We start from the raw sequence: 27227 nt of genomic DNA, 5'->3' as shown, positions 1-27227 counted from the left end.
AAGCATCAAAAGTCCTAAAATCTTTTGGTAAGAAGCATAAGTGATCTGACTTGCTCTTTCAGAAACTGTGTTACAGATCTCAAAGCCGGGCCTGTTCAATTCTTTTTATTTACATAAGCCAGCAAAAGTGCTTTCTGAGAAAAAGAAAGGATATTTAAAACAAAATGAAGTGAGAAATATAGATCACCCCAAATAAATCAAATATGAGCTAGCATCTCTCTCTCTCTCTCTCTCTCTCTCTCTTTTCCTCCCCCCACCCCTCTCCCTCTTTCTGCCTCTCTCCCTGCATTGGCAAAAGAGCTCAGCATCAGAGTTGGCCCTGACTCATAGTGATTTCCCACTGCACTGGTTTCTTAAGTGCTCTGTTGATCCGTGTCAAGCAATAAGTTCCCTGCCTGAACATGCACATCACCTCCCCATTTGTCCTCACCTAGATTTAAGGTGCCCATATGATGAGCTGGACAAGGACATCATTTTTCCTGCCGCGTCCCCAGGCCCAGAGCACTGCCTGGGCCGTGATAACCAACGCCAAGTACGTTTACGTTTTCCGTATGATGTTAGAACAGCAGACTAACACTGCACAGCACGGAAGCTGTCGAGAATGTCCTCTTCTGGTCAGCGGAAATGAAAATTGAGCACAAAATACAGGGACACCTGGCTCGAGTGGGTTTCCAAATAATGCCCCGTCCTCGCAGCCAGCGCATGTAGGTGGGGAGCCGGCAGCGGCGAGGAGGCTGGGTGTTTGTGATGTTGCTGACAGTTCTCGTCTTTGTTACAGAAGAGCTGCTCAGCAGATAGATAGAAAGTGTGTGATTGTGCTGCTAATGACATTGTACAGGAAATTAAGCGTATACGTTTGGAGGAGGCATTAAATCAGCAGGACCTTAATTTAAAAACTTAAAACTGTATGGAAATGCAGCTTGCTCATCGCTGTGGAATAGGAAGCCAGCGAACACCCTGAGTCTGTCTGTGGAAAGGCTGCCAGCAAACCCAGAGCATCCGAACGGCTCCGAGCGAGTTCAGGGGCACTTCTTCCAAGAAGTGAACCCCAGCCCTGACCGCTCGGGCGCGTCCGGAACGCTACCCCCGTCGTAAGCAAGTGGGGAGAACTTAAGCATCAAAAGCAGCGTGGTAGGTTGTTCTTGACTAATTTGTGGAATAACATTATGCAAAATTAATCAAAAGAGGTTGGGTTTGAAACCGCTGGGAACACTCCACTGAGCCCCGCGTGGAGAGCCCCGGGCTGGTGCGTCCTTCTCCCTCTGACTCAGTCCCACATTCGATACACTTTGGTGAAGCAAATAACTAGTGAGCCGAAGTAGCAAGTCCTGACATGGAACATTTCAGACACCTTTTTCTTTTTTTCCCTAATTTCAGTTATGCCGTACAACAGCGCCCACCACTGCGTCGTGGAGGTGGAAAACTTTCTGTTCGTGTTGGGCGGAGAGGACCAATGGAATCCGAATGGTAACTATGCAACAGCCTAACTGGACGCGCTCCGGAAGGGTGTGTGGGATGAAGGGCGTCAGCAGCCGTCCATTTTGTCATTAGCGTGGAAAATACATTTCTGTACAACAGGGACAAATGAAGTAGTCAGGAAATCGGGCTGACGATTGGAGAGAGGGTCGATGGTGGAGCTAACTGGGGACATACGTAGCAGAGCGTTCACTCATCGGCTGTCTGGGGATTTGGCTTCCCAGCGATGGCCCCGACCCTCCCCTTATCTGTCCCCTGAGGGATGTCACAGCCTGAGCACCAACTCCCTGGAGGAAGGGAGCAGGCTGCAGCTGTTTAGAATCCGCGCCACCTTCTCCACCACTTCTCTCCGGTGTTATCAACACAATAGCGCAGTTGCAATAAACATCATCTCTAGTCTTACTGCACGGAACGTAAGCCGAATTTATTTTGTGGCAGGTCTCTCGTGTCACCCATTCTTGTTTCTACACCTTCTCCCAGGGCTTCCTCCATAGATTATCTCATTGGTGTGATTGTATCCTAGATTTGTCACAAAGAGAAATTAAACATTTTAACACACTTTCCCAAGCCAAAACACAAGGACTGCACTGTGCCTTGCAGAATCTGCAGAATTATCGAGATATTTTTGGAAAGCGTGCACTCCAAGGAGGAGTCGCCATTGTAGCCTTCTGTGTAACAGAGATAATTATGACTGAGAAACCATAAAACAGCTTGCAGGTACACATTTTTACTTTAAAACCCCAGAACATCCAGCTGAAATTACATATACTGCATATATTTTATTGGGAATGCTCCCTTTCAGCATCTGCACCAAGGCAAATTACAGAAAATTGTTACATCTGTTCACTCTTGAAAATCTTAAAGGGAAACAATCCACGCCACCCTCCAACACCATTTCTTTTAAGAGGGGGACAATCTTTCTCAAGACCGGCTTTATTGTGTCACATATCTCGGTGTTGGAAAGAAGACGGTTCCTAGGTTTTATGAAAAACACAAGCAGGAATGATGTGCAGTATTTCTTCTCTAACTTTGAGAGATTTGATATGTCACTAGAAAACCTTGACAGATACACAATCAAGTCTCAGCTCTTCACTTACTGTTTGATTTGTCCTTCCTCGGGAGTGATGTGACCTGGTGGAATGTTTGTAAGCAGCACCCACTGGGTGCACAGCCATTGGGTTTACCTAATCAAAGCATCTGCAGAACATTCTTTTTGAAGCCTAGATTTAAAATTAAAACATGACAAGAGAAGGCTGGAAAGTCCTGTTTTGGACTCTCAGCCTATGCATTTCCTAGGAGGAGTAAGCCTCTGTTAAAATATCAGTCTTGGTACCACAACTTGATTTTCACAAAACACTGTAAACCTCCCCATTCATTCACCAGCAACACAGAAAACCTGCTTTCTAGTTTTATGCCAAAAAAATATATAACCTAGGCTGAGCACTGTGGCTCACACCTGTAGTCCTAGCACTCTGGAAGGCCAAGGCAGGTGAATGGCTTGAGCTTAGGAGTTCAAGACCAGCCCTAGCAAGAGCAAGACTCCTCTCTACTAAAAATAGAAAAGCTGGTGGTGGGCACCTGTATTCCCAGCTACTTGGGAGGCTGAGGCAAGAGGATTGCTTGAGCTAAGAGTTTGAGGTTGCTGTGATCAATGATGCCACAGCATTACCCAAGATGACAGAGTAAGACTCTGTCTCAAAAAAAAAAAAATATATATATATATATATACACACACACATATGTATGTATGTATGTATGTATAACCTATAACTGCTTGCTGTTCAACTTCTAATCCAAGTTTGACCAAGGTACCAAGGCCTTGTGTGCTTTTGAAAATTATTACAAATGCCAATCTTGTGACTCAATTGTCTTTTCTCTTTGCTTTAGTCACTAGGAAGCTCAGAACTAAATTTTAAAACATTAATTACTGTACTTTAATTTTACAGTTAGTCTCAGTATGGGCCCGGGAGTTCTCTCTTTCTGTAAGATACCTTTTTAGAATTTTGCAAGTTTCTACCATCCTGTCCCTGACTTGTTTGACATGTGAAGTCACTCAGCGTAGATCTGGGTGAAGGCTGTTGGACCCCTGGCTTGACTGACTAGAGGGCAAATTGGTCACACTTTGAAGCAAGTGGGCCAGCCCTTTGGACCTCAGGTCTGTCTGGCATTGGCTAATGCTTTTCCCCAGGTGGAGAGTGAGTCCAGGCACGGAGATGGCCTGTGCAGCTGAGCAGACAGCCATGACTATAGGCAGCCAGTACTCAGAGTGGCTGGGAAACAGGTGCACCAGTGAATGGAGGGATCTAGGCTGGATCCCAGAAACATCTACCATGTTTCCCTAAACCTTTTCCATGTAGCTCCATCTTTCATCCATCTAGTCAACCAAATTTGACCTCTTTAGTATTATAGCATGGACTGAGTACTGATTATTTGCCAGGAGCTTTGCTAAGCACTTGCTCACATCATTTCCCATAATCCTCACAACCATCCTGTGAGCCCTGTTCCATGATAGCGCTAGTTTTGCTATAGGAAAACTAATCCTGAAGAGGTTAAAGAACTTGCCAGGACACACACATTGCAAGAAGCTGAGTTGATTCCAGTCTAACTTCCAAAGCCTCAGTTTTTAACCCCTATACTACACTCCCTTTCACAAAATGAGTGTGTTTAGATAGATATGTAACAACAATTATGTTTTAGCCATTGATCTCATGAAATTAAATCAGTATTGACCACAGTAGAAAGTGGTTCTCACAAGGAATTCCCCATTTAGAAAACCATGAAGGGACTTACCTATCTCAAAAATATGGGATTCTCATGTTTTAATGCCTTATGTAATTAATACCAAAACTGATAGAGACTAGCAATCCTATGACAATATACAATATGCTTTAATGTCATTGCTGGCAGAAAGAAGAATTTTAAATACATGAGTTCAAATGTTACATATATGTCAGTTCTAAAGATGAACACTTGTTGAGTTAAACTTTAGTCCTTATGAAAATGGTGCCCGAGCTCTATGTCCTTGAATGAAATAAAAAATTCTATATTTTAATATGTACTTATAAAACACAAATATGTACTCATCAAACATAAATGTAATTGTATTTATTGATGATTATAAGAGAAAAATTTGAATTCAGACAATATGTTGGTTACTAAAAGTGCAAGTAGGAGATACCTACATTTTTTACTCAGATAGAAGCTTTAACTTCTGTCAACTCCCTTCTTGTCCTTAGTGATAGGACTGCACTGTGAGGTTCTAATAGATACGTGCAGATCCTATCAACAACTTGCTGAGACCCAGTTTACATTTGTCACTCACTGATGACTGGCTCCCAACGCTACTGCTTACGTGGACTTCTTTTCTTCTCACGTCTCTCCCCGTACCTGTATTAGCCGACTTGCCACCCTTTTTCCCATTTATCACATCAGCCAAGTGCTAGTCAACAATGGTGCCTGGGGATAGAGCATTAGCATGAAAAAAGAAGTGAAGGAAGAGCAGGAGGAATGAAAAAGATAAGAAGAAATAGAGTGTGTGAAGGGTGATCCAGAATTCCATTGCATACGCCACCACTCCCATGATGCTGCAGTCTCCTTAGCAGCCACCAAAGAAGGAGGGAATAGCCCCACTTTCCCTCACCTTCCTCACTCCACCACTCTCATTCCCTCTGAGGTTGTTATCCCCTCTGCATCTCCGTTGCACCTTCAGAACACCTTCCTTCTATCTTCTCAGGCTCCCATCCTTGCCCCTTTTTTGATGGTTGACCTTGCCTCTGGAAACCCTTTGCTAATCTCACATGCATATTACACCAGGCCCTTCTTAGTCTTTTCTCCAAGCCAAGGCCACTAATATTACAACCAGAAGTGAACATTGCTAATTTCTGCCACCTCTGTTTGGCACAAGAAGGTATTCTCTGCCCCACTGCCCGGAGGAGGCAGGCATCTCCTTCCTAATGGAAATTCCAAACCAGACTTCATAAAGAAACATTCTTATACATGGTGCATAGGTTCTGCATTCCTATAAACATTATTAATCTTCAGATGCATTTGGGAACTAACTTTGTAACTTCACTATCAAACATAATGTTTTTTCCCTCCCTACAAGAAAGTGATTGCAAATTCTGCAAAATCTCATTTATAAATCAACTTTACATAACCCTTCTTTGACCAGAGTAAAAAGCAGGCTTCTTTGTGTTGGAGCCTCCCCGTGTGAAATCCAGGTGTTCTGGGTTATTCTCCCCTCATGACACTCTTTGTCTCTTCCTTTACATTCCCAGATAAAACTTAGTTTACTACTTGACCTGACCTTCTGAACTTCCCCACATGATCCCTATAACTCATGATCTCCTATCAGCAAAATACTGATAATCTTTTTTTTTTTTTTGGCAGTTTTTGGCCAGGGCCAGGCTTGAACCCAACCCCCGGCATATGGGGCCAGTGCTCTACTCCTTGAGCCACAGGCACTGCCCAATACTTATAATCTTTACACTCTCCTCTGAATGTTTCCTTCCACTTCTTTTCTTCTAAACTTGGTTGTCTTCTAAATGTAGTGACTTCTTTCCTGCCACCCTTTCTTCTACCAGTAGATCCTCCTCCCACACACTTCATATTTTTGGAGGCAGGGAACTTCTCCTTCCTCTTCATTGCCACGGCCAAACTCTTAAAACCCCACGCACATTAAAGATGGTATTACCTGCTTCCTTTGCCTCTATACGTGCAGTGATCCACTGTTTTGCTGATGATGCCACCTCCGTCACTTGGACATGCCACCTTCTCCCTGTCCATCATCCCCCCGGGTCCTCACCTCCTTACTAAGCTTAGATTCTATGGCTCATTCCCATAATCCCCACTCTAGTGCACTCATATACACCTGCAGCCCTCCCAGCTCTCCTTCTACTCTGCTTGCCTGGCGATACTGGTCTCAACTCTCTTACATCTCTCCCCTGACCCTGAGCATAGAGAAAATCATGTAGTCATACTGGCCACTAGTCAACTGCACTAAATTGTCATGGTCAATGCACTCTTCCACCCTCCAAGATAACTGTCACACCTCTCTCTCTTCATATGTCCCCTTCTCCAAGTTCCTCATCTCACTCTCAATTGATGACTTTGCTTCTTAGTTCAATGAGAATAGAAGCAGTCAGAAAATAAACTCTTCACCTCACTACTACCAAATTTATTTGGTTATTTTCATTGCTACTAATATATTCTGTCTGCTCTCATCTGAGATCTATTCCTCATTTCCTGTTGCCTTCTCAGGGACTTCCTGGTATTTCTGAACTTAAAAAATAACAGAGCAAACCTTCCTTCACTGCTGCATCCTCCAGCTATAATCTTATTATTGCAAAAGTCTTTAAAAGCAGCACCTTTCCTTTGGTCCCTGGTTTCCTATACCTTAGTTCCTCCTGAATAGTCCCCACTCAGGCTTTCCTTCCCATCAGTCCACTGAAGCAGTGCTTGTCAGTGCCACCAGCAACTTCCATGTTGCCAAATCCTATGGTCAATTCTCGGCTGCTCACTCTCTTCTTTATGAACATAATTTGACCTTGGCTTCCAAAATACCATGCTTTTCCTGTTATCTCTGACATTTCCTTTCTGTTACTGGTATTTCTTCTACCCCAGTGCACATTCTCAGGACACATTATCTGTCATTGCATACCCTCTCCATATATAGTTTCATCTACTCATGTAGTTTTGAATGGTAACTCAGGAGTAATGACTTGGAAATTTGCACATGTAGCCTCATTTAGCCAGTGCCTTACCAGAGACTTCCTGTTTCAAATTCTGTAGGTCTCTCAAGATTAAGTCCAAAACTGTTCTCCCCAGATCACAACCTACTCCTCCTTGATTTTCCCTTCAGCAAATTGCATGACTTTGCATCCAATTATTCTGTCTAAAAACCTAGCAGCTAACCTTAATGACTCACTCTTTCTCCTATCAATATTCAACCACACGGGAAATTTTATTAGACTGTGCCTGTACAGTGGATATCTTGCCACCAACCCTTCATTCAAGCCACCATTATAATGGCCTCCAGGCGGTCCCCTATTTCACAGTCGCCACCCATAGGCGGCTCTTCACACAGCAGCCAAAGCAATGCATTATACCATGTTCCTCCTATGCTCAAAGCCCCCCAGTGGGTTCAAATTCCTACTTTAGTCCACAAGGCACATGTATGTTCTGGACTTTGACTCCTCTCTGACTTCTGTCCAGTCACACTAGCATTCTTGCTGTTTCTGAACTCATCACCAGCCCAGGGACTTTGTACTTATCTGACCCCCATGCCGGAGAGGCACAATTTGCAGATATGTACATGGCTTGGCAGAAGACATCTGTGAGCAGGTGCCCATTCTACTTAAACTGGCCACCCCTCTATCACTCCCAGCTTTATTTTTTTATAGCCTTTCTCTCTTTATTTTTTATAGCCTCTCTACTATATATTGTATTATGTTATATTATTCATTTACAAGAACAAAGACTATGCCTTTCTTATATATTCATATATTTCCAGAGCTGGAACATAGAAGACACAAAGTAGGTGCTCAATATTTCTTTTCACAGGTAGCAATTGTGTCATTTGTACATGCCTGTGTGAGCACACACACTCACACACATTCACACACACATGCAGCCCTGTTTACTCCTACAAACAGTGTGATACCCGTATCTCAATATTTACTTATGCATATATGAGCAAAGGCAGACGGAGTTAAAGCCTCGAGTGCTCTAGGTGATTATTATCTCAAGTGCCACACAGAAAATGTAATAGATTCTTGTGCTTCCATGTCTTGCTTTGATGCCAAGACGTATATAAAATAAACTCCTTTGATACGGCTTGGGGGCATCACCATGCTTCTTAGGCTCAGCAGAGGGGATGAAGTGGTGAAGCAGCTCTGAGGACTCCTGCTTCCTACCTCAGCAAACATACCTGTATGTATGTCACAGCCACTGTGCCAGAGTCACCCACAGAACTTACCTCACACGTAAACTTCCCACCTCAGTCTTTTACTGTAGCAGTTACTATTATTTCAGCAGGGAGAGAGCAGACTCTGCCACTGAGTTCTAGAGTCATTATTAAAAGGCTGCCCTAATGGGGAAGGCCGTACGTGTGGTAACAGGTGGGGGAGTGTATGGGAAACCTTGTATCTTCTTCTTGATTTTGCTGTTAACTTAGAATTTCTCTAAAAATTTGTTTTTAAAAAAGTGTTTTTCAGAAAAAATGTGTAAGAAATTTTCTTTTTCTTTAAGGTCAGGCATGGTGTCTCATGTGTGTAATGCTAGCACTCTAGGAGGCCAAGACAGGAGGATCACTCGAGCTCAGGAGTTGGAGACCAGCCTGAGCAAGAGTGAGACCCCCAACTCTATTAAAAATAGAAAAATAAGCCAAGCAAGGTGGTACGTGCCTGTAGGCCTGGCTACTCGGGAAGCTGAGGCCGGAGGATCACTTGAGCCCGGGAGTTTGAGGTTGCTGTGAGCTAGACTGAGGCCATGGCACTCAGCCCTGGGGCAACAAAATGAGACTATCTTGGAAAAAAGAAAAAAAAAAAAATTTAATGGCTCTGCCCAGAGATATTATACACAGTAATCTCTGGAACTGATAATTTACAGATGATAGTTTCTTACATTTAAAACACCAAAATCACCCCAGAAATTTTTATCCTAACAGGATGATAAAAGCCAGTTTGGTAAATATACTTTCTTTTTTTAATTGTTATAGTAGATTTAGTCTAATCCCAACTTATTCCAAAAGCAGAAAAAGGAAAGAGAAGGAAAAAGCAATCACATTTGAGGTGGCATGTTTACTCCTCCAGGCGGTCTGGTATGCCCTCTACTTGATTCATCTATTTGTTAAACCTGAGAATAGAGACATCTGATCAACTACTACGAAATGTGCAAATCAACAGAGGAATCTAACTTTAAGTGTCTCAACTGTATTTTTACAGGAAAACACAGTACAAATTTTGTCAGCCGATATGACCCCCGATTTAATAGCTGGATTCAACTTCCACCCATGCAAGAAAGGTAAGTGTTTATTTCTTGTGTCTGAAATATTTATGATGCTTTATAGGAAGCATGGGTGCTAGATGGTTTCCCATGATAAAGAATGCTAAATAGAGTCAATATAAGACATAGGAGGCAAAATACAGTCTTGGTCTGGCCAATTTAGCTTACCTGCCTTGTTAATTCAGTAGAGAAAAATAATCAAGTCAATTATTTGTCCTATTACAGGAAGGAAAAAATGATATGTGACTTGTCTTCCTTGACAACATGATTAGTACTTTGCAAACATAGCTAAAATTCAACTGGCCATACCACTCTTCTTGGTGATAATATATTTAAATCCTAAAATTGAAATATCAAAATACCAAAAAATATCAAACACCATTCTCACAATGATGTGCATTTCAATGTAGAAATTTCAGTATTAAATATTAAGGTTTTCAATATTAAATTCAATATTCAATGTTCATATTGATTTAAATTAAAATTTTAATAATAAATTTTGTCTCTCTAGATCAACTCACATTTGCCTTCACAAACGTCTTCCCATCATACATTGGACAACAGGTCATTTGTTAGCTTTTTTAAACAATCAATACATAAAACGTTTTGCAAACTGTCATCTCTTTTTCTGCATACAGGATGGTTACCTCACTCAAGTCTCCTAGCTACCAAAGGAAGAGATGACTACTGTATTTATACATATTTTATGTCTCCTGGCTGTTTTACAATGTCATGCCTTTATATGCATATGCAAGTTCACATGCTAGATGTTAAACACTTAATTCTTTTCAATTATCTGGACAGCCTCTTAGGCAAATTTTCCATTATAATTGTGACAATAAACTACAAGATATTTTATCTTCTCCTTTGAGTTAAAAAAGAAAGGATTGGCAGGATACTTTCTCCTTCCTATTCCTCCATGACCCCTCATCTTAACCTATCTTTTTTTTTAAACATTCAAGTAGATTATACTGAGATTAAATTAGAGCCTTAATCATAAATTCCAAGGTAAAAGGAAATTTTTAAACAATACTATTTTTTAAAAAGTGTACATTACTGGAGCAAGGCAGTATGAATCCATGCTGTCAAGAAACTCAATTCCAACTTTCTATTCCCCAGAAGGTAGACATTTAAAACTCTCGCTCTCAGGGAACTAAAGGCTATATACCATAATGACAAGACATAGTTAAGGACCATAGACACTTTCAGGAATGTCTAGTTCAAAGGTGTGTCATGAAATAATTCTAAGTCCTTTAATAGCCTGACAAATTTCTCGGTGCGTCAGAAGCTTTCTGGTGTCTTTCTCCACTCTACCCTGTTTCTCTCTTTGGGAAATTATTTCCTGGTTGCTATTATTGTTGCTTCATCACTTTGCCCTTTAATCAAAATCATTTTTAAAAAGTTTTATTTAAAAAACAGCTATCAATACATGTTTGAAATGTCATCATCTCATCACCATGGTCCCCTTTGCTGGGGGCTGTGCACCACGATAATTAACCTTCACGCCTTCGGCTTGGGAGGCATAACTCACGTCGCGGTCAATTATCTCACTGTAGAGCCCCTAAGGATGGGAAGGATTGCTGCAAAACCTAATTAGTAATTTTTTTAAAAATGTGTATTGTTTACTTGATAGTCTGTAATGACTTCCTCTGCGGCGCTATGGCCTATCATGGCAGGGTCCTACTTAGACAATTTTTAGCAGCTCATTGACCTGATAAAAAGACCTGCCATGGTCTGTTGGCGCCAGGCAGCCACCATTGACAGGATGGACTGTTTAACGTTTCTTTCTAAGTCATTATGGTATATCATGTCAGGTCCCTAGTAAAAGAAGGTTTTTTTTAGCTTTAGAACAATCAACTCGATAGACCAAATAAAGAGCTCCTTACAGAACTGAGTGGGAAAAAGCAGATCTCACAAATGCCCCGTCAATCTTGTAGCTCCATCTCTCCTATGGGTTGGCTGACCCAGGCAGCAATCCGTAACTTAAAATGAAAATTTTCTGCCATTGCCAAGCTTCCATTCAAAATAGCAAATACAAGCAAGTTACCAGTGTGGATTAATTGGTGTTCAAGAAAAAAGAAGCAGCAAACCGAAAATATGTGTGACGCTCTTAAAGCAGAAAAGTTTCTTGAAATGTTTAGCTGAGTTCATTTTACTGTGTAAATCAGGAATCAAACCAGAAATCAAACCACCTACCCCTTTTCATTATTCTGCTACCAAACTGCTCAGAAATTATGATTCTGAGAAGTCACCAAACTGAGAGGATCAGAAACACACTTTCAGCCCCTCTGGGGTACTCTTATAGAGCTGTCTGGGCAGATTCCTAGGATATCTACTAAGTTAAAGCTTCCAAATAAATAAAATAAAAGTGCAGAATGCTCCCCCAATTCACCAGGCAAGTCGGGACCTGGCCTCCAGGCTTACTCAACCAGGGTCAGTTCGTGAATTACATGCCCACTACCTATGAATTGACTGACAGAAACAATTAGATGAAAAGATATATTTAAATGTAGTGCTGATGAATTATTTTGGTTCCAGATTTAGAATTGGATTCTTTGGTAAGGAGAGGACAAATTGAAAACTTAAATTGTTAAAAATACTTTGGTAACTTTAAGTGTTTTTTCAGTAGAAATAGACATTTTAAGTACTGTCCAAAATATTGAAAGAAAAACCACTTTGGCAAACAAAAACAAAACCACAGAGTAAATGAAAGAGTAGAAATTAATGTATCAAATTGCTTCCAAATTTAAGTATTTTGTTTCTAGCAGTATTACAAGAAACAAAGGGGGACAGACAACATTCTGTTTTTAAAATCTGCTGTTTAAAACCCTATGATGAAAGTCAAAAATTCAAGCTGGGACAAGGGTATGATAATTTAGTCTCACGCTTTAGGATGTAAACTGACCACCCTAAGGGTCAGAAAAGGCTTATAAAGATCTTTCAAGCAGGACCTAAAGTATATTTTTTATGACTTATTATAAGTCTTTTTTAACTTACCTCAGAAACACTGAATATTGCCTCTGGCAGTGAGGACAGGGGAGGATGGGGAAAGAACAGATGAATAATTTGAGATGAAAACACTGAATCCCATTAAGGATCTTTAATCTTGAACTTCCTTTCCAAAAAAAAAAAAATAAAATAAAATAGCCTGAACCAGGTGGGGAGGAGGGTCAGGAAACATTCCTAAGACAGAACTAAAATTTTAATCCACCAACAAATATTCACAGCTGCAGCCATTAACAATACTATTTCTATAGCGTGTTTCAGAAAGTCTCACTCTGGGCATGCAAGGAAATAAGTCTAGGATTCAGAATCTTCATTACTGGAATTTTACTGGAATTTCTATGCAAAAGAATGCACTTTCCTCAGGAAGTGAAACCTGAGTTTTTCCCATTTAGATCCTAACAGTGACACTGTGTGGATAAAGCTAGGAGCACACGTGGAGCTGCACAGTGAGAAGGTCCCGGCTAACTAACAGAGAGCTGATGAGATGTCATGGTGAGGACGGAAGCAGATCAGAAAAAGGGAGAAAACGGAAATTTCGACTAGATTTCAGGAGTTCGCCAAAGGGAGATGTTCCTCTCATTCTTTATAATCTAAGCTCAATTAAATAGATTATCATACTCGCCATGACTAATTGACATTTTCTCTTTTAGAATAATACTGCCTAGAACTCGCCGTTACCACCTTCCAGCCCACATAATACAAATTATTTAAAGATGGCCCATTAATGAAATAGGTAAAATTATTGTTTCAGAGGCCCCAAGGGGCCAGTTATAGAATCACATAGAAGACACATACTGACCTACCCCTGTGTCAATGATGCCAAAAAAAAAAAAAAAAGATTTTAGGACTTTTTTCCTGTAGACATGTGTCAGTCTTTTCAGTGAAACATTTTACCTTGAGAAGGCAAAAGCACTGGTAAACTACCTTTGACCTATCATACTTAATAAAGGAGCTATTTGAAATCTGGTCAGAGAAATGGAAGGAAGTGCTCCATCTGCACGCACATAATGTTGCAACTATTTTTAAACTTAATTTCATAGTTAGATGAGCTTTTACTTCCCTATACCAAGAAATACAATTTTTTTAGGTCAACTATCCCTTTGATGATCTAATTAAAAGCTATGAAACATCTTTCTCAAAAGAAATCCACATGTAGAAAAACGTATACAGCTTTTTATTATAATTTCAGAGTTTCATAGGCCCTTCAGAGGACATGCCTTTAGAAACTTTTAGGTTACGGTTAGGGTTAGACTTAACCCTAACCTTTTGCCTTAAGAAATGTGATTCTTCTTTATTTCCCTTCCTACTTTTCTCCCTCCCCTTCTTTTCACTATCATTGTTCTTCATCGTCCTTCTCAATCTTCATTAGCACATATTTCTTTCAAGAAAATCTAGGGGGAAAAATACAGATAGAACAGTACTCAAAAATTATCAATGATGGCTGTAAGGACAACTTTAGAGCTGGCAGACACTGTGCCCATATGGCAATAAATCATCTAGATAAACATTAAAGAATTTAGCAGTCACCTAAGTATAATTAGGAAAAGTTTACATGCAGATATCTCATGCAGACAATTTTTTAAGACTTTTTATCCTCGAATAGTAATTAACAGTTTGTAAGTATGAACAAAATGCTGGATGCAAGCACTTACATGTATTCCTGAATAGCCCCATGAAGAAAGTACCATTATCATCCTCCTGTTCGAGGATGAGCCATCTGAGGCTGAGAGGGGTTCAAAGGTCACACGCCCGGTAAATCACACAGCCAGGCAAGTCTGACTCCAGAATCCCAACTATTACCCAAGATGCTATATGTGTATACTGCCTCCCAGATGTTTTAGCACTTTGCAAACACAACTTAAAAAATCTCCAAACGATACAGGTTTACCTGACACAAGGCTCTACCTCTCCTCAACATGGCAGGAGAATCTTGGCATCAAATTTAATGAAGATCATTAGCTTATCAAATATACGTTATATTCTCTGAGGGACTTGGCATCTCACAATTATATTTATTCCAATATTGCCCCCCCCACCGGTTATCTTTGTGAAGTATGTTATTCCACAACATTCGTGAGAAAAGGAAGCAAGAGTCAAAGGCTTGCTTAAAATTTCAACCTAATCATCCTAACATCCAATTTTGAATCTTCTTTGGACCTTTATTCTCCCCCTGCTTTAGTATTTTATGAGCTATCAAGTCTTACATCTTTCTTTAAAATATCTTTTGCATTACCTTTCCTCTCTTCTACTAAGACTCTCTTTCAGGTCCTGTATCTCTCACTCCTAAATTATGGTCTTAGACTTGGTCTCCCTGTCTCCAATCCTTTCAACACAGCTTGCCCTTTTTGCCTTTCGTGGCATAGTGGGATACTGTACTCAGTATCCTCTCTTGAAAAGAAACTAAAAAATATCCTATGACTTTTTAATAGTCATCACCAAAAACTATTTAAATAAGATTCCTGTACTTGGTTACATAAAAGCAAAATTTGAACATTATATGAAGTTCACAAAATTTATTCTATTTGTAGTAGTACTGGGGGGGAAAAGAAAAAAATGATAATTGAAGAAAAATTTTGATGATGTAGTTCTCTTATAAATTGGAACAATGACCCTTGAAGGACCATAAAGAAAGTGAATGTCGAGATAATTTATTATTGGTACATGATCTACCTCGTTTTTCACTTTGTCTTATAGAGCTATGATATCCTTACAAGGTACCAAGTATCCCAAACATTAATGAACACTTTTTCAGTGTATAAAAGCAAGATAAAAAGAGCTAAAACAAACAGTTGGTGAATTTCTTATCTGCTATTACTTTAATTTAGTCTCAAAACTGTTAACCAAATGGGCCATACATATGATTACTATAGTAGGTCTCAGATGTGGAAGGTATATGTGTAATTATTTTTATAGTCCCATAGCCTATTTATTATAATGATCATATTATCCCCATAGTTACAAAAAGAAGAAAAGGATAGAAAATAGTAAAAGAGAGAACAACATTCTTCAAGTCATTACAAGTTTAGGTCCTCAGGAAAGAGATTACTAGACAGGGGTTAAAGGTTCCACTGTATTACCTGACGGTCCATCATTTTTGTCTGCTAAACATGATCTTGGACAAAGGGGAAGATCTTGGTGGTAGGGAACATTTTGTTCATTGAACATCAGTGTTAAAACATTAAAAATATACGTCTAATTTCTAAAGGTTTTCAACCCTTTTGAAGCAGGATATATGTTCTTTCCCTGCGAAGTCCTTGTCCTTTCTGAAAAAGTAAAATTTCACAGCTCCTTTTGTAATTTACCATGAGTTGTTTTCATTGTAGAAGAGCCAGTTTCTATGCGTGTCGGTTGGACAAACATTTATATGTTATTGGTGGAAGGAACGAAACCGGCTACCTGTCCAGCGTGGAGTGCTATAACCTGGAGACCAATGAATGGCGCTACGTGTCCTCTCTGCCACAGCCCCTGGCAGCGCACGCGGGAGCAGCACACAACGGGAAAATATACATTTCGGGCAAGTCATTCCTCCACTTTCTGTTACCAAGTTAGATCCGAGGCACTTTCTTCACTCGTATGTATGTGTTTAATTCACAGGGGGCGTACATAATGGAGAATATGTCCCATGGCTATATTGCTATGACCCCGTAATGGATGTCTGGGCTCGAAAACAAGATATGAACACGAAACGTGCAATCCACACCTTGGCTGTAATGAATGATCGTTTGTATGCAATCGGAGGAAATCATTTGAAAGGTCTCTCTTTTTTTTTTTTTTTATCATAATAACATTTGCATCTCATGTTTCTTGCAAGGGGGTTTCTTCTTAAATAATCATACGAACCGAGGAAAAATCATGTTGACTAAATAAAATACACTCTGTGTGGGTAAATCAGCAGTATCCTTGAGCAAGCATTTGTTTTGGCTTTTCTGCAGATGGGATTATTTTTAAGTTACTATACACATTAAAGAAGTGAATAATGATGTCTACAGAAAATAAGAAACAGGGGCATTAATAATGGAAAAACAGAAACGATTTGTCATACCAACGAATTCAGTGAAATAAATTATTCCTTATCACCAAAGTTGTAGTAATGAATTTTTTCTAGAAAAATTGTTTTTTGTGGTAATCAGAAAGAATTTCAGTCATAGGTGCACAAAGCTAATACGTTATTTTTCTCAAAAGAATATTTCATAGAATTTCATGTCTAAACTTAGAATTTTTTTAAGAATTAAATGTTAAACCATCTATACTCCTCAAATCTTTTTTGCTTTTTTAATAAAAAGAAACTTAAAGCATAGCATTTTAGAGTCACATTTGGCTCCTTTCTTCCTCCAAATATGTATATGAGTACAAGTGTGCAGTTTATGTATACATATGTAACTTTATGTATGTGTATATGACACTGAATTCAATGGAAAAGCAGAGAGGCCTGTGATAGTGGAAGATTATTGAATTGGTTTGGGCCTCAGTTTCCTCATATGAATATGAAGAAACTGGTCTAGTTGATCTTCAAGGTCTTCTCCAGCTCTGATTTTCCATGATCCTTGAAACTAACCTAAATAAGACACAGGCTGGCCAGGTATGATAGATAAGGCACATCTATGCATTTATTTCACAGTAGCATATACATATTTAAAGGTGGATTAGACATAGTTTTTTTTTTTCCTGATACACACTTACCCCTAAGCATAATAAAGACGACATAAGAATAATTTTTGTATAGATATTTTCAAGATCAAGTTCATGCTCAGAAACACCAGTATCCTGGTATATGTCTGCGGCTCATCCTAGTGCTCTCTCCTTGGGAGAGGATTTTCTTTACTATGGTGACTTTTCCCTTTTTCCCTTTTTATTCTTTCTACTTTTTTCTCTTTCTTCTTTCTTTCTTTCCTTCCTTCTTTCCTTCCTTCCTTCCTTCCTTCCTTCCTTCCTTCCTTCCTTCCTTCCTTCCTTCCTTCCTCCCTCCCTCCCTCCCTCCCTCCCTTCCTTCCTTTCTTTCTTCCTTTCTTTCACAGGGTCTCACTCTGTTGCTTAAGGTGGAGTGCAGTGGCAATCATTCCAGCCCACAGCAACCTCAAAGTCCTAGGCTCAAGCAATCCTCCTGCCTCAGCCTTCCAGGTAGCCAGGACTACAGATGCCCACCACCACACCTAGCTAATTTTTCTATTTCTGGTAAATACAAGGTCTCGCTATGTTGCTCAAGCTGGTGTCTAACTTTAGGCCTCAAGCCTCCCAAAGTGCAGGGATTGCGGGCGTGGGCCCAGCCCCTTTTTATTCTTTATCTTTTTCCCTGGTGTTTCTTCATTTCAAGCTATACACCACTCCTTTACCTCAATATGTTTTTTATTAACTTTACAGCTTTCTACGTTATAGCCTGATTTCTTCCCATGTCTGTTGCACAAGATATTCATTTTCCATGAATGCTTCAGGATTGTCTAACATTTAAGGTTTTAGCACACACATCAAATTAAATCAGTTCAGGAAGGCATCCTGGGAATGAAAAGATAAGGACTCTGCCTAAGTTTGAATCCTAGTTATGCACTTACTGTTATGGTCTTACTCAGGACACTTCACCTCCTGTTTACAAAAGAGGGACGATTATCTTTTCTTTGATTTTTTTGTGGGGATTATAGTCAACATATGTAACATGTAGTCAGCACTAATAAGGCATACATATCCTCAAAGGATACCTGTATTTCCCAAGGGCCCATTCCAAGTGCATATGCTTCAAAAATTACCACCACTCATCTTAATGATAAAGGAAAGGTTCGTGCCCAGAGTTGCAGTGAGTACCTGGTTCTACTGTGCCACTGTGCCAGCATCTGTGTCATTTATTTTATGTAAGAAATTGGTAGCCTAATATAACCAACCTCTTCAAGAATACAAATTCTTTTACTTTTTGTTTCATCTTCTCAATTCTTTTAAAATGCCCAACATTTTGGTTAATTTAGTATACACAGTGTAGTTCTCAGCTACCAAATATCCATCGCATGAGTTTAACTAGAGAGGGTCACTAAGGATTTGGTCTCTTCAATGATCAGAAAGCTCCCAGTAGGGGGGTTTTACCCCCTAAGTGAAAGGCGGGGCCACGATAGAGTCCAGGAACCTCAGTTATTCCCAGCGACCAAGTTACTGCCCCTCTCACTGAGAAGCCTTATCAGAAATGGGAGGAGATACCCTTCACAGGAAGGGACTCAGCCCCCGCTCTAAACCTTGGTCCTCATGGATGTTGGAAACCATTATAAACCATATATAAACCATCAGAGCTGTTTATATACACAGTCAGATTTTATATATATATATATATATATGTAAAAGATGCTGAACTACATATTTTCAATTAATTGAAACATTTTCAGAGAGTTAAATATTTGCTTAAGAAAAGCAATACAGTTTAGGCTGTAATAGTCTGAGCACTGAAGCCTGGATTCAGATCTCACCCTATCTGACTTACTCGAGCCATTGTTTTTCTCATGTCCCTCAGTTCCCTGAAAATAATGATACAGGCGATCTCATAGAGTGATGGAGGGAATTAAATGAGTTCATTTAAAGAAAACACTCAGAAAATGAACCTAGCACATTGTAAGCACTGGGTAAAGCACTTGCTTTAATTATTTTAAATCCTTTTTAATAAGATGTTAATAAACCATTTTTTATAAGATCTACCCACAAGGAATCAATCTTTACTAATGACATGTGCTCAGGCATTCTGCTTTGAATGAGTCCAAAATACCCAGAGTTGGTTTGGATTTGGGTGGGGGAGGGGATCTATCTGGCGTGTCCTTTAATTTCATCAGTGAATATATACATTTGTGTCTTCAAATACATGGTTATCTAATTCTTGGCTCTAGATCTGTTTTTCAAAGAAGCTAGATCTAGCCTTAAATCAGAACCCTGCCAGCTCATTCTTTTATGGTTCCATTCGCTTAGGTTTCTCCCACCTTGATGTAATGCTTGTGGAATGCTATGACCCAAAAGGTGACCAGTGGAATATTCTTCAAACTCCCATTCTGGAGGGTCGAAGTGGTCCTGGCTGCGCGGTGCTGGACGACAGCATTTACTTGGTGGGAGGATATAGCTGGAGCATGGTAGGTGTCCCCTGCCATTTGTTTGTGCTCACTTCTGCTGTTGCCCCCAAATGTGTTACTCTGCACACATGTATCCTACAGAGCATCCATCCTACATGCAAGCAGCCAGTTACCTTTAAGTAGTAAAGTAAAATCAACCTGATTGCTGTTGAGGTGGTTTGTTATCTGGTCGACCCCATCACAAGATGTCTCTGTTTTTCTTGTGATTCTGGCTTTCCAACTAAAAGTGAAACTGAAGTGACTTTACAAATCTGCTGCTACAATTGAATAAGAGAGTCTGAAAACTTTCTGACTAATAAGGCATGAAAAATGGAAATTCATTCTCAAATATCCAAAATTCTATTCAGGATGCAGGATTTGACATTACTTACCCCCATCATGAAAATTTCTAAACATGCACAAAAATTGAGATTACAATGGATCCTCATTAACTTATCTGCCAGCCTCAATGTCCATCACCATTTTGCCATACTTACTTAATCTATTCCTCCTTTTAAAAATGTTGGCTGAACTTTGAAGCAAATACCAGAGATCATATTACTTCACCCTAAATGCTCCAGTATTTATCTTTTTAAAAATCATGCACTTATATAAATTATCACACCCCCCAAAAGACAACAACTCCTTTATATTCAACACATTTTCAAATTTCCTACATTTACTTGGGAAAAAGATTTATTAATAATTTTCAAGTTGGCATATTCAAATCAGGATCTAACAGGTCCTGCTCCTATTTGGTCATTATGTCTCATAGATCTCTTGCAATCTATACCATTACTCTGCTCCACTTTTTCTTCCGTGACGTTAACTTCAGTTATCATATAGTTATCAGGGGGTCAGTTATCATATAGAAGACTTTGCCTTCTGCAAATGATTAAGGACTTCCTTGTGGTATCATTTAAAGTAGTCCTTCATCTGCATGTTTTCTATAGACTGAAAGGTAGAGATAAGGGCTTAAGTTCAGTCCTTTTGTTCTCTTTTATGTGCACATGTGTATGTGTGTGTGTGTGTGTTAGCAAAACACCTGCAAAGGTAGCTTAGTACCTCGCATCCAGAGACACATCAAGTCCAGTTATCACATAGTCACTTTCAACACAGTAGCCATTTTTATCTTTTCCTATTTCTCTATATTAGTTTTATAAGATATTAATTTTATTTCTTTTAAAAATTGTGACATAAAGTTTTGAGAAGCATTAAAGAGTTAATAGTTACATGAAGACGTATGTATGGATATTTATAACTAGATATTTGTACATGTGCTTGTTCGTTGGTACAAACGGTTAGCTGCATGAGTATATCAGAGAATGTGTGGAAGCAGATATGAAAACTACATCTTCAGAAAAATGATGATTAGGTTGGTTGGCTTTTTTGTTTGTTGTCTATGATAAAAACAAAGCTGCTTTAGTTGAAGAGGAAAATGTTACACAAGCACTAGCCCTTCAAGTTGACGAAACAGGATAGAAAGACACTTCGTATTTCTCATGTGGCCTCTTGAAAATAAGTGAATCAATGTTTGAAGAATTTGGTAAGCTTTCATTTCCAGTTTACTTTAAACTGGTTTTCAATCCCAGCTCTGATTCTTTCCAGTAGCAAAATAAAAATGAAGAAGTGAAGCAACAATCTAAAATCCTATTTACTTTATTTATTTGAGTATTTAAGGTAAATTTGTCTTTTTTTTTTTAAAGCTTAAACCAACTGGATAACTCCAATTTTTGGTTAATTACTTGAAAGGATTTGTTGAGCATTAGGACAGCGATTCTCAACCTGTGGGTCATGACCCACAGGAACTGTATGAAAGGGTCACGGCATTAGGAAGGTTGAGAACCACTGATCTAGGATATTCTAAGTATTTATTTGACTTTTATTATTAGTCAAAAACAAAAAGAAGGTTTTTGAAATCTTGTGAGTCTCAAATTTTCCCTTGGAATAAAACAGTATAAAATTACAAATGCTTTCATTTGGAATTTTTTAGCATAAGCAGAGAATAGATTCCCCACCACCACCAAAGTAAATGTAATCAGTAACAGTGCAGTAGAACTTCTCTGTAAGTCTGTCTCTAAATGCATACCTCTCTGCCATTACAGGGAGCCTACAAATCATCTACAATATGCTATTGTCCAGAAAAAGGGACTTGGACAGAACTTGAAGGAGATGTAGCAGAACCCCTGGCAGGCCCGGCCTGTGCCACAGTCATCCTGCCTGCCTGTGTACCGTACAACAAGTAACACCAAGAAACCATGGAATGAACAGTATCACATTCTAGGAAGCAATGGCAGGTGGCCCCACTAGGACAATAGGAGCAATGCATTCTGATGGTACAACCTCCAAAACCCATCCTTGGTTTCTGGATTTATAAAAAACTTCAAAAGAAAGAGACCCCTTCTTGAATAGATACTGTGTCTGTAGTTCAGATCACACCAAACTTCCTGTGATGACAGACTCTTCCATTTCAGACTGGTTTTAACTAGTCCCAGCTTTACGAAAACTCCTCACATGGATCTTAACTTGCAAAAGGAGAAAGATAAAATACAAAAGACTGGCCCCAGAGAGACCTAAGATCAGTGTTGTGCATTGTAGTCTACCTGCATGTGATCTATGTTGAAGTTTTGGGGATATTGTGTTCATGAATGATTCAAAATTGGAACCACCAAAATACACTGCATTACAGAAATTGCCACTTCATTCTGTATTCCTATCCTTTGGCTACTTCACAGACTGTATAGGCAACACAGTTATTGAAATTCACATAAGATTAAGGAAGGGCATTTTCCTTTCTATACAACTTAATGTTATGTACCTTCCGCTCTACCAGCACCTCATGGGATCAGAGAAGAGAAAGAAGTTGGCTCTTGTAGCAAGTGCTTTCTGTCCGATAGGTTCCAGGCTGGGCAGAGTCATTATTCCTGTGTTCTCAATTTTATCTGAAGATTAAAACAAAGTACCCTATGTCACTGTTCAGTTAAAAGAGGTTTGCACTTTCTCATTTTTTGTAGTATGTAAGTAGTGAACACACATGTTGTTTGCTTCAAAAGACAACACTGAAAAATTCAGTCATAAAATATTTTAGAGGTTCTGTAAGATGACACTTGTGACCCAAACTTAATTCATAACAAAATGAGTGATTGCTTTCAAGAATTCAGGGATGAAAAGAAAGAATAATTTCTCCTAAGTACATTCCCAGTTTTCTCTCTGTTTCTGAAACACAGAACTTACAAGTGCCACAGGAGCCAATTGTAGCAAAATATTTCTCCCCTTCCTCAGTTGAGTTACCCTCATTATTCCCCCAACTCGCCATATTTCTTTTATTATCACCAGAGATGCCTAAATTCAGTTAAGTGAGCAATTGCTAGTTGTCATTAGAAGCATGAGTAATTTAGGAGCAGAAGGTCAGGAGAGCATGAGATAGTCTCGGTGTGGCCAACCAAAAGAGAAAAACTGGCAGGAACCCCAATTTCATTTTCAGGTTCTTTACTGGTTCTTAAGAGTTCTTTAGAGAACCTGAAAATAAGGGAAAGCCACAGAGTAACAGATTAACTCTGCTGTCTATGCTTGAACAACTTTTAGAAGTTTTTTAAGAAGTCTCTAATATTTTTTCAATCACTCAGAGATATTGTTGAATCCCTTGATAAATGTGTCATTCAAAACAAAAATAAGGGAAAGCCACAGATTAAAAATGTCTTGGTGATAAGATTTCATTGTGGAGAACATTAAGGTAGATGTGTGTACTGGAATCCAACGCCGTTTCTACAGTAAAGTGCAATCTTCATTGTTTTGTATTTATTTGTATGTTCAGATCCAAAGGATCCGTTGTAAAAATATATATATATATATAAATATATATAACCAGTGCAATCAACTTTCATTTCTTTTTCCTTGAAAACATATGACTATATAGAAAGAAATAAAAGTTACAATACTATGTGGGGAAATCCCAGCTGACATCACAAAGAGAACAAGGTCTGCTTCAGAACCATTTGTTGTCAAATGTCACTCTTTCTTATAAAAATCACAATTTATACAAGAACATTTGCTTTCCTAACTTAGAGTTGTTCTTCATTTTATTTTTTATTTCTAGCCAAAACAAATAAAGACATCTATGAAAACTATAAGTAAAGCTTTCTGTATTTCAGAAAGACAGAAACTACTAGAAAGTGAAAAGTAAATAAATACATCACAGAGAATGTAAATTTTGTACAATATTAGAATGTATAAATGAAGCTTGCTTGGAAGGGGAAAACTTTAAATAAAAACTTTATGTACTAATTGAATTGTGTCTCATATCCACCCTATATAACGAATGTGAAAGTCTCAACGTTGAATTGTTTGAAAGTTTATATAGTATGTCAATGCCTAAATACTTTTTATTCTGCAGATATGCTTTGCAAGTTCATTTAGCTTCCTCACAATACGTTATACAATATGGACCATGTTAAAAATTATGGAGTGCTTCTGGAAGAATGTTGTGAGTTAAAAGTCATATGAGTTGAATGTGATTTTTTCCATTACGAGAGTTACTATAAGATGTAACTTAATCTAAGATCTAATAGCTATTGATAGACATTATTATAAGAACATGGTGTTAAAAAATACCTGCACCCTTTCTAAAGAATAAGTGATTCACACATTTAATTAAATTAATTGTCTAAATACATAGGATTTAATTTTTTTCTCTTTTAAAAATCTGACAAAGAAGTTGTACAGGACAATCAATTGGAGGGGCATGGAAGATATAGGGGGAACTAAGGAATTGAGCTAAAGGTGGCAATTGGGCAGCCCTCCAGGCAAAGAGCTATGCAAGGTCAGAAGCCAGTTTCAGAAGGCTGCAAGCTAGGAAGAATTTACTGTAACTCTTCCCAGACAAATTAGTGATAAATGAGCTCACAATTAAAGGATCTTCTAATGAAGGCATTTAGTGCTATCAAATTCCCTCTTAGCACTGCTTTAGCTGTATCCCAGAGATTTTGATAACTTATGTCATTTTGTCACTTAATTAAAAATATTTTTTGATGTACATTTTTATTTCATCATTGATTCAAGGATCATTCTACAGCAGTTTGTTTAATTTCTACGTATTTGTGCAGTTTTGAGATTTCCTTTTAGAAGTGATTTCTAGTTTAATCCACTGTGACCTGAGGAGATACATAGTATGATTTCAGTTTTTTTGTAATTTGTTGAGACTTGTTTTGCGGCCTAACTGATGATCTAGCTTAGACAAATGTTCCATTTGCTGTTGAGAAGAATATATATTCTGCTGTTTGAGGTAGAAATCCTGCAAATGTCTGCTAGTTCCATTTGTTCAGGAGTCCAGTGTTTCTTTATTGATTTTCTGCCTCAATGATCAGTCTAGTTCTGTCAGTGGACAGTCTTGAAGTCCTCAACAGTTATGATGCTGCTATTCATTTCTCTTTTTTTTCTTCTTTTTTTCTAAATTGGAAGTCTAATTCTTCTTTTCTTTCTAAATTGAATGTCTAACTCTGCTGTCTATGCTACATTGAAGTGGCATCATCATAGCCCACTGCAACCTCAAACCCCTGGGCTCAAATGATCTGCCTGCCTTGGCCTCCCAAGGAATGGGGACTCTAGGCACACACCACCATGTCCAGCTAATTTATCTATTTCTTTGTAAAGACAGGGTCTTGCTGTATTTATCAGGTTGGTGTCAAACTCCTGGACTCAAGTGATCCTGTTGCCTTGGTCTCCCAAAGTTCTAGGATTGTAGGTATGAACCACAGAAACTGGCCTGTTTATTTCTTTCCTTAAATCTAATAGCGTTTGTTTTGTGAATCTGAGGGCTCCTGTCTTATGTGCACATATATTTAAGATTGTTATACCTTCTTGTTAAATCAATTCCTTTATCATTACATAATGACCTTCTTTGTCTTTTTTGTTGTTGTTGTTTATTTAAAGTTTATTTTATCTAATATAAGAATAGCCACTCCTTACTGTTGATTTCCATTTGTGGGAAATATTTTATCTAACACTTTTCCTTAAGTTTATGGGGATCTTTAGTAGTTAAATGGGTTTCTTGGAGACAGCATATATTTATTTGAGGTTTTTTTTTTTAAATCATTTCTGCTGATCCGTATCTTTTAAGTGAGATATTTACATTCAATGTTAGTATTAATATGTGGTTGTCTAGGAAAGACTTTCTTTTTCATTTATGAAGCTTATTTTTGGAGGATACAGTATGCTTGGCTAATAGTTATTCTGTTTAAGAACACTAAAAATAAGACCCATTCCCTTCTGGCTTATAAAGTTTTTTCTGAGAAATATCTATTAGTCTGATAGGTTTTCCTTAATAAGCTACCTGATTCTTTCATCTCACAGTTTGTAAGATGTTTTCCTTCGATTAATTGGTCAATCTGATGATTACATGTCTTGGAAATGTCCTGTTTGCAATCTTCCAAGTATTTGATGACGCTTTTGCATCTGGATGTCTAAATCTCAAGCAAAACCAAGGACGTTGTCCTCCATTTTTCCCTCAAGAGGGTTTTCCATGTTTTTTGCTCTTCTGTTTCTCCCTTAGGGACACCTATGTTCATCTTACATAGTCACATGATTCTTAAAGACTTTGTTCATTCTTCTTGATTCTTTATTCTTTATTCTTCATTTTTGACTGACCAAGTTAACACAAAAACCTGTCTTCCATCTCTAAAAGTCCTTCTCATGTTTGGTTTAGTCTGTTGTTGAAACTTTCCACTGAATTTTTTTACTTCCCTAAATAATACTTTCATTTCCAGAAGTTTTGTTATTTTTTTTAACTATTTCTTTATTAAATTGTTCATTTGTGTCCTGAATTTTTTTTTCTTTCTCTGTGTTAGTTTTCCACTTTCTCATTGGTCTCATTGTTCCCATTGAGCTTGCTTGTGATCTATATTTTGAATTCCACATCCGGCATCTCATAATTTTCCTTTTGGTTTGATTCCATTGTTGAAGAGCTAATATGATCATTTATGAAGTGGGGAGTCAACCCAGTCTGTTTTTTTATGTTGCCAGCAAAGTTTCTATGCTGGTTCCTTCTTATCTGGAACCTAGTCTCTTAGTTCAAAACAGATTTGCATCACACCTATTCTCCTCTCTTGAGAACTCTGTTGCTGCTCAACGGAGAGAGAAAGAGAGAGATACATTGCCTTTTGGTTCATGCCAGTAGGTTCCACTGCAATGTTGCTGGCCATTTGTGTCATTGTCACTCAGACCCCTGGGAGGGTATTCAGGTACCATTGTTGCTGGATGAGGTTATGTAATCCCCAGTTCCCAGGCCCCTGGATGGTGTGCTTGAGTACTGCTCTGGGAGATTGATTGGGCAAAAGAAGGGCAGATGTTCTGTGATCCTCTCTAGTATTAAGCAAAAGTAATGATCTTTCTTCCTTCTCCATTGGATCTTCTCCCACACTTTCACAGCACACCAAAAAAGACCATTTTTGAGGGGAGTCACTATTACCATCTTCTAAGCTTATGCCTAGTTGCTACAGGCCTTCCTACAAACACCTTGATATACTTAAAGGTTCCAGTGCTGGCCAGATATCATAAACAATTAAGAAAATATGCTGTCTTTTCCCTAATCTCAAGGAACCATCTACTTTAAATCCAAAACTATACTGTACATTTCATGTCTTATATTTAGCTAGTTAATACTTGAAGAAATTTGGGGTA

At 38.7% G+C, this 27227-nt stretch overlaps 1 protein-coding gene across 1 annotated transcript in view; it reads left to right on the top strand.

The window, feature by feature from the left end:
* KLHL14 (kelch like family member 14) overlaps positions 1-23837 on the top strand; it is a 114237-nt gene extending 90400 nt beyond the window's left edge. The window contains exons 3-8 of the mRNA XM_053571956.1: positions 1378-1467; positions 9420-9498; positions 15810-16000; positions 16081-16239; positions 19417-19574; positions 21659-23837. Of these exons, the coding sequence (XP_053427931.1) occupies positions 1378-1467; positions 9420-9498; positions 15810-16000; positions 16081-16239; positions 19417-19574; positions 21659-21799 (818 nt within the window). The 3' untranslated portion in view covers positions 21800-23837. The remainder of the gene's footprint in view (positions 1-1377; positions 1468-9419; positions 9499-15809; positions 16001-16080; positions 16240-19416; positions 19575-21658) is intronic.
* Positions 23838-27227: the final 3390 nt, after the last annotated feature.

Source organism: Nycticebus coucang, chromosome 19, assembly GCF_027406575.1.
Source record: "Nycticebus coucang isolate mNycCou1 chromosome 19, mNycCou1.pri, whole genome shotgun sequence".
NCBI lineage: Eukaryota > Metazoa > Chordata > Mammalia > Primates > Lorisidae > Nycticebus > Nycticebus coucang.
The sequence above is the reverse complement of the archived record's forward strand: the minus strand, read 5'-3'. Positions and strand labels throughout refer to the sequence as shown.